This window comes from Coregonus lavaretus (genome assembly GCF_964263955.1).
Source record: "Coregonus lavaretus genome assembly, chromosome: 28".
Lineage (NCBI taxonomy): Eukaryota > Metazoa > Chordata > Actinopteri > Salmoniformes > Salmonidae > Coregonus > Coregonus lavaretus.
In genome coordinates, this window is record NC_140015.1 from 22,067,856 (window position 1) to 22,076,140 (window position 8,285).

An 8,285-nucleotide genomic window follows, 5' to 3' on the forward strand; every position below is an offset into this window, starting at 1 on the left:
TGCATTGGTCATAGATTTTCTGACCTAAATGTACTTTTTGGATGTGTCCCCAATACTCCCCAATGATGTATTTACAAACACAGTACCTACAGTAGGATGGTCAGTTATCGTTGTCTCATGCTCTTTGTTTTGTTTGTGCATTATTACTGAAAACTGTGTAATAGGCTATGTATACTGAACAAAAATATAAACGCAACATGCAACAATTTCAAAGATTTTACTGAGTTACAGTTCATATAAGGAAATCAATCAATTTAAATAAATAAATTAGGCCCTAATCTATGGATTTCACATGACTGGGCAGGAGCCCTCCAAGGCCCACCCACTTGGCAGCCAGGCCCACCCACTGGGGAGCCAGGCCCAGCCAATCAGAATGAGTTTTTCCCCACAAAAGGCCTTTATTACAGACAAATACTCCTCAGCAACCTCCCCACGCCCCCCCTCAAACGATCCCGCAGGTGAAGAAGCCGGATGTGGAGGTTCTGGGCTGGCATGGTTACATGTGGTCTGTGGTTGTGAGACCGGTTGGACATACTGCCAAATTCTCAAAAACGATGTTGGAGGCAGCTTATGGTAGAGAAATAAACATTAAATTATCTGGCAACAGCTCTGGTGGACATTCCTGCAGTCAGCATGCCAATTGCACGCTCCCTCAAAACTTGACGTGTTGTGTGACAAAACTGCACATTTTAAAGTGGCCTTTTATTGTCCCTAGTACAAGGTGCACCTGTGTAATGATCATGCTGTTTAATCAGCTTCTTGATATGCCACACATGTCAGGTGGATGGATTATCTTGGCATGATACATTTTACAGAAATTGTGGGCTATGTGAATCTGCACTCAAATATAGGTGTTGATGCATCTGTGTTGACAAAGTTCACATGTGGATACAGTTGGTGTAGGCCATGGTATTAACGACACATTTACTTACATGTTTGTTTCAGGAATTATATGAAATTTGATTGGTCGCGTACACATTTTGCAGATATCGCAGGGGTAGCTAAATGCTTATCTTTCTAGTTTCAACAGTGCGGTATACCATACAATACACACAAATCCTAAAAATAAAGAACTTAAGAAATATCAGAACGAGCAATGTCAAGAGTCTGGAATATATATACAGTGGGGGAAAAAAGTATTTAGTCAGCCACCAATTGTGCAAGTTCTCCCACTTAAAAAGATGAGAGAGGCCTGTAATTTTCATCATAAGTACACGTCAACTATGACAGACAAAATGAGGGGAAAAAATCCAGAAAATCACATTGTAGGATTTTTAATGAATTTATTTGCAAATTATGGTGGAAAATAAGTATTTGGTCAATAACAAAAGTTTCTCAATACTTTGTTATATACCCTTTGTTGGCAATGACACAGGTCAAACGTTTTCTGTAAGTCTTCACAAGGTTTTCACACACTGTTGCTGGTATTTTGGCCCATTCCTCCATGCAGATCTCCTCTAGAGCAGTGATGTTTTGGGGCTGTCGCTGGGCAACACGGACTTTCAACTCCCTCCAAAGATTTTCTATGGGGTTGAGATCTGGAGACTGGCTAGGCCACTCCAGGACCTTGAAATGCTTCTTACGAAGCCACTCCTTCGTTGCCCGGGCGGTGTGTTTGGGATCATTGTCATGCTGAAAGACCCAGCCACGTTTAATCTTCAATGCCCTTGCTGATGGAAGGAGGTTTTCACTCAAAATCTCACGATACATGGCCCCATTCATTCTTTCCTTTACACGGATCAGTCGTCCTGGTCCCTTTGCAGAAACACAGCCCCAAAGCATGATGTTTCCACCCCCTTGCTTCACAGTAGGTATGGTGTTCTTTGGATGCAACTCAGCATTCTTTGTCCTCCAAACACGAGTTTGAGTTTGTTTTTACCAAAAAGTTATATTTTGGTTTCATCTGACCATATGACATTCTCCCAATCCTCTTCTGGATCATCCAAATGCACTCTAGCAAACTTCAGACGGGCCTGGACATGTACTGGGGACACGTCTGGCACTGCAGGATTTGAGTCCCTGGCGGCGTAGTGTGTTACTGATGGTAGGCTTTGTTACTTTGGTCCCAGCTCTCTGCAGGTCATTCACTAGGTCCCCCCGTGTGGTTCTGGGATTTTTGCTCACCGTTCTTGTGATCATTTTGACCCCACGGGGTGAGATCTTGCGTGGAGCCCCAGATCGAGGGAGATTATCAGTGGTCTTGTATGTCTTCCATTTCCTAATAATTGCTCCCACAGTTGATTTCTTCAAACCAAGCTGCTTACCTATTGCAGATTCAGTCTTCCCAGCCTGGTGCAGGTCTACAATTTTGTTTCTGGTGTCCTTTGACAGCTCTTTGGTCTTGGCCATAGTGGAGTTTGGAGTGTGACTGTTTGTGGTTGTGGACAGGTGTCTTTTATACTGATAACAAGTTCAAACAGGTGCCAATAATACAGGTAACGAGTGGAGGACAGAGGAGCCTCTTAAAGAAGAAGTTACAGGTCTTTGAGAGCCAGAAATCTTGCTTGTTTGTAGGTGACCAAATACTTATTTTCCACCATAATTTGCAAATAAATTCATTAAAAATCCTAAAATGAGATTTTCTGGAATTTTTTTCTCTCAATATGTCTGTCATAGTTGACGTGTACCTATGATGAAAATTACAGGCCTCTCTCATCTTTTTAAGTGGGAGAACTTGCACAATTGGTGGCTGACTAAATACTTTTTTTCTCCACTGTAACTTTCTTCTGAAACTCATCAGTCTATTCTTGTTCTGAGAAATGAAGGCTATTCCATGCGAGAAATTGCCAAGAAACTGAAGATCTCGTACAACGCTGTGTACTACTCCCTTCACAGAACAGGGAAAACTGGCTCTAACCAGAATAGAAAGAGGAGTGGGAGGCCCTGGTGCACAACTGAGCAAGAGGACAAATACATTAGTGTCTAGTTTGAGAAACAGACACCTCACAGATCCTCAACTGGCAGCTTCATTAAATAGTACCCGCAAAACACCAGTCTCAACGTCAACAATGAAGAGGCGACTCCGGGATGCTGACCTAGGCAGAGTTGCAAAGAAAAAGCCATATCTCAGACTGGCCAATAAAAAGAAAAGATTAAGATGGGCAAAATAACACAGACACTGGACAGAGGAAGATTGAGGTGTTCGGATCACAAAGAAGAACATTTGTGAGACGCAGACAATGGAAAGATGCTGGAGGAGTGTTTGATGCCATATGTCAAGCATGGTGGAGGCAATGTGATGGTCTGGGGGTGCTTTGGTGGTGGTAAAGTGGGAGATTTGTACAGGGTAAAAGGGATCTTGAAGAAGGAAGGCTATCACTCCATTTTGCAACGCCATGCCATACCCTGTGGACGGTGCTTGATTGGAGCCAATTTCCTCCTACAACAGGACAATGACCCAAAGCACAGCTCCAAACTATGCAATAACTATTGAGGGAAGAAGCAGTCAGCTGGTATTCTGTCTATAATGGAGTGGCCCGCACAGTCACCGGATCTCAACCCTATTGATCTGTTGTGGAGCAGCTTGACCGTATGGTACGTAAGAAGTGCCCATCAAGCCAATCCAACTTGTGGGAGGTGCTTCAGGAAGCATGGGTGAAATCTCTTCAGATTACCTCAACAAATTGACAACTAGAATGCCAAAGGTCTGCAAGGCTGTAATTGCTGCAAATGGAGGATTCTTTGACGAAAGCAAAGTTTGAAGCACACAATTATTATTTCAATTAAAAATCATTATTTCTGACGTAGTCACATGCCAAAGGTCTGCAAGGCTGTAATTGCTGCAAATGGAGGATTCTTTGACGAAAGCAAAGTTTGAAGCACACAATTATTATTTCAATTAAAAATCATTATTTCTGACCTTGTCAATGACATTTCCTATTCACTTTGCTATATTTCCTATTCAAACTCATTTCATGCATGTTTTCATGGAAAACAAGGAAATGTCTAAGTGACCCCAAACTTTTGAACGGTAGTGTGTGTGTGTGTGTATAATGGTGTGTATAGACAGTATGGCCAGTATATGAAGAGGAACGGTGTGTACAGCAGTAGTTATAGGATGAATCTTGACTAGAATACAGTATATACATATGAAGTGGGTAAAACAGTATGTAAACATTATTAAAGTGACCAGTGTTCAATGACTATGTACATACGGCAGCAGTCTCTAAGGTAGTTGGCTAGTAAAAGTGACTAAGTTCAGGGCAGGGTACTGGGTGAAGGCCGGCTAGTGGTGACTATTTAACAGTGATGGCCTGGAGATAGAAGCTGTTTTAAAGTCTCCTCCTCCCAGCTTTGATGCACCTGTACTGTCCCCACCTTCTAGATGGTAGCGGGGTGAACAGGCTGTGGCTCGGATGGCTGAGGTCCTTGATGATTTTCTTGGCCTTTCTGTGACACTGGGTGCTGTAGATGTCCTGGAGTGATGTATTGGGCTCACGCACCACCCTCTGGAGAGCCCTGCAATCCGATTGGATGCTCTCAATTGTGCATCTGAAGTTCGTGAGGGTCTTAGGGCGGCGCACAATTGGCCCAGCGTCGTCCAGGGTAGGGGAGGGAATGGCCGGCAGGGATGTAGCTCAGTTGATAGAGCATGGCGTTTGCAACGCCAGGGTTGTGGGTTCGTTTCCCGGGGGGGGCAGTATAAAAAAAATAAAAAATATATATGTATTCACTAACTGTAAGTCGCTCTGGAAAAGAGTGTCTGCTAAATGACTAAAATGTAAATGTAAATGTAAAATGAATATGTCAGATCTATGTACTTTTGTATAACTAGCAGTACAGTAAATTCGAGACCATTGCGCTGCTCCACTGATAATAGCAGCACAGGTACTTGTAGTGATATGACTCAAGGGCTCAATTTCAAATAGGCCCTTCTTGATTTGAAAGCCTGAGCAAAACTGTGGAAGGGGCGGCGCACAACAATCCGACACTGATAGCGTCATCCGTCCTCACGTAATGAGGGGCTTGTGGCTATAAAGACAGCCTGCGCTCCATTTGAGCGTTTATTTTTTCCCGCAGTTGAGTAGTACCGCGGGGATATAACCAAGTTTTTTTTAAACTAAAGACAGGGATCAGTCAGGCTAGTGTGTACTTTTAGTTCGCTAACAATTCTGTTTAGCGTAATTGAAACTTCATAATGGCCGATAAGATGGATATGTCTCTAGACGACATCATCAAGCAGAACAGGCAGCAGAGAGGGGGCGCAGGAGGCCGTGGTGGTGGAAGAGGCCGTGGCCGGGGAGGCTCTGGCGGGGGCCGAGGTGGTGGTGTTGGCCGTGGAGCTGCCGGTGGAGGCTTTGGAGGCCGAGGTGGAGGATCGGGCCCCATGAGGAACCGACCGAACCTGAGCCGTGGCAGAGCAAGACCTACGCCATACAGCAGGGTATGAGAAAGTTAGAGGAATGAGCTGAGAAAAAGGAAAACGCCTGGTAACCTGAAAATGCCTGGGTGACGTCCTCTAATCTTCAGGCTTGCTAGCTGCCCCAATGCAATGGCTAGCTTGCTAGTCGAGAGGCATTTAGCTAGCTAACCGAGTTTCTCTCGAATTAACGAAGGGAAACCCTTTAAATTGCGGTTGATATGGAAATATAATGAATTACGTGTCCTTGTCCACCCCAACCAATGTATGTCACCACTTTTTGAGAAGAAGCTTTTGGAGCAGGTTAGCTAGTTACTAACTAGCTATATTGCTAACTCTGGATTAGCTGCTAACCTACAAGGCCCAGACGGCGCCATTTTGAATTCAGCATCTTCAATCAATGAAATATTTATTTCATGGTCTGTCGTTGTATCCTTCATCCCAGAAAGTCCCTTGTTGGATCACCGAACGGCACTGCATCGAAGAATATCGTTGCATTTGGATGATTTTTGTAGCAGAGGCAGCTTTTTGGGAGTTTCATCCTGCGCTCCTATCTGGTGGAGTCCTTTGTTTGGGAGTGGCTGGCGGGTTAACGCAATCCCCTTTGAGCGGCACCACCATATCAACAAAGAATGGTGTCCTTTATGGATGGAGCAGTTGACTTTTGCCCTCTTATTACATAGTTTTATCTTCACATTTCTACTAATGTGTTACTAGTCACAACAACCCAATCAAAATGGCGTGGTTTCAAAATGGACGCTCAGATGGTTGCCATCCATGTTCAGGCCAGGTAGTTGGCCTATTATGCTAGTTGTCTCTTTCAGAAAATGGACACTTAACCCATCAAAGCCAACTCATGGCTTTTAAAGAACAATTTAAGCAAATAACCACACCGCTGGAGTCGACACTGATGCAAAGAACAACTACAGCGCCATATGGATGGATTACTTTCTTCAGCATACTACTGTCGCTGGGGATGGCCGCCTGGAGAGCCTTTGGTGGAGGCGCAGATGGCAAGAGCACAGTGGGCAACATTGTCAGCCTAGTTATCCAGTAAGGGGGTGGGAGCAGAGTGCAGATGGTAGCGATTAAATGTTGTGTACTGTTTTAATTGTTTGCAGTTAAATGTTAATCAAAATAGCCTCAACAGACGTCAATGCATACATTTCTTCACATTATTCTCTTATTGGGAATGTTTCATTTGTTACAAGTAGGGCCCATTTAGTTTGAGCTAAATGCTTTATGACCTGATAGCTTGGTCTAGTGGCTAGACTTGATATGTTGCCATGTGTCCTGTTTCTGCACTGGTTTACTTGTTTGTAGTAATGGGGTGGGCAGGGAATGCTGGGAATCTCCATGGTGGGTAGCTGTGTGCCAACCACCAGGCCCTGTTTGCTGTGTAGTCCCTGGTCTCCCCAGCACCCACCCAGCTGTGTGGACCAGTCTCTGTGATTGGCAGAGACAGGGGAGCCTGAAGTCAGCAGGTGCATTCTCTTTCATCTGTTGCAGCCCAAGCAGCTTCCTGATAAATGGCAACACGACATGTACAGCAATCATGGCTTCAATGCCAGTGCTGGGGGTGGCGCTGGTGTGGAAACCGGAGGGAAGCTTCTTGTCTCCAATCTCGACTTTGGCGTTTCAGACGCAGATATTCAGGTACATCTTATTTTCATTTTGACTTTGTTGAGTCTTTAGAAATTGCTTATTTGCCTTGGCTTAGCATTTCCAAAATTGCACTTGAAATCAATCACAATACATGGTTTATGTTCTCTCATTGCAGGAGCTCTTTGCGGAGTTTGGTACACTGAAGAAGGCAGCTGTTCACTACGACCGGTCGGGCAGGAGCTTAGGCACAGCAGACGTCCACTTTGAGCGGAAGGCAGATGCTCTGAAAGCTATGAAACAGTACAACGGTGTACCACTTGATGGTAGGTTTCTCAAGTGGCTTTGACAGTTGCCAAAAATACCAGCCACACACTGGAAGTAAATTAGCATGTCATTTGTACCTTGCTGAAACCGTCAACTGTTTGGTGCTGCTGAGTTTTCTTTCACCATGCTGACACTGTATCAAGTATTCAAGTTGCTGAAGGCTAAAACTAACCTGAATACTTTTTCTCTTGCAGGACGTCCCATGAACATACAACTTGTCACATCACAGATCGACACACAAAGACGACCACCCATGCAGGGGTAAGTGTTAAGATTTAACTGTTCCAAAACAACCTGAGCCAAATGATAAGTATCATGAATGGAAAGTGCTAATGTTCAGATGTTCAACAGTATGAACCGAGGAGGTGGTGGCATGAACAGGGGTCGTGGCGGTGTGTTCAGAGGGATGCAGAGAGGACGTGGAGCAGGTCGTGGTGGTGGTGGAGGAGGCAGGGGCCGAGGTGGCCGCGGGGGAAGCACCAAGCCACTTTCTGCTGAAGAGCTGGATGCCCAGCTAGATGCCTACAATGCCAGGGTGAGTCGCGGTTTGAAAAGGGTTATGAAGTGTCGTAGGGGGTTTAAAAAACGTTTGTCTGCCAACGTGTATAGCGTTGGAAATTAATGACGGGAGTGATACTGCCCATAGTATCATGCGTCTTATCTGATGTTTCCTCTACCCACCCCAGATGGAAACCAGCTAAGAGCCTAGGTGAATCCTCCAGGCTGCATTACTCTCCAGGCTGAACACGAGGACAGTCGCAGTTGTTACAGCGTTGAAGATGCGGGGCATTTTACACTTGGATGTCTTCTGATGTGATTTACATTTGTGTATCAATCCTTTTAAATGCTGCGATGTGTTTTTTACCAGTTTTTGTTTTTTTGAAAAAAATATTGGTTTTGACTGTAGGTTTAAGGGGGTGGGTGGGGCTTTCCCTGTTGCTCTGATTCCTTTCCCCGTAGATCATTGTAATAAACCCTGCAGTACATATTAACCATA

The 8,285-nt window shown here is 44.6% G+C and overlaps 1 protein-coding gene across 2 annotated transcripts; it reads left to right on the forward strand.

Moving 5' to 3' along the window:
• The first annotated feature begins 4,951 nt into the window (after nt 1–4,951).
• On the forward strand, nt 4,952–8,285 carry LOC311104314 (THO complex subunit 4-like). 2 transcript variants are annotated; one of them, XM_084146127.1, is made up of 6 exons: nt 4,952–5,383; nt 6,869–7,015; nt 7,140–7,287; nt 7,483–7,549; nt 7,640–7,823; nt 7,975–8,285. In XM_084146127.1, the coding sequence occupies exons 1-6, from the start codon at nt 5,138–5,140 to the stop codon at nt 7,987–7,989; spliced, it is 807 nt and encodes a 268-aa protein (XP_084002253.1). In that variant the 5' UTR covers nt 4,952–5,137; the 3' UTR covers nt 7,990–8,285. The 2 variants fall into 2 exon arrangements, with proteins under 2 accessions (XP_084002253.1, XP_084002254.1); XM_084146128.1 differs by having other exon boundaries at nt 5,007–6,412.

Excerpts from the sequence above, each read along its gene's own strand:
- LOC311104314 (XM_084146127.1), top strand. The coding sequence starts at position 5,138 with ATGGCCGATAAGATGGATATGTCTCTAGACGACATCATCAAGCAGAAC. Across the intron at positions 5,384-6,868 it reads GACCTACGCCATACAGCAGG|CCCAAGCAGCTTCCTGATAA; the intron begins GTATGAGAAAGT and ends CATCTGTTGCAG. Across the intron at positions 7,288-7,482 it reads CAACGGTGTACCACTTGATG|GACGTCCCATGAACATACAA; the intron begins GTAGGTTTCTCA and ends TTTCTCTTGCAG.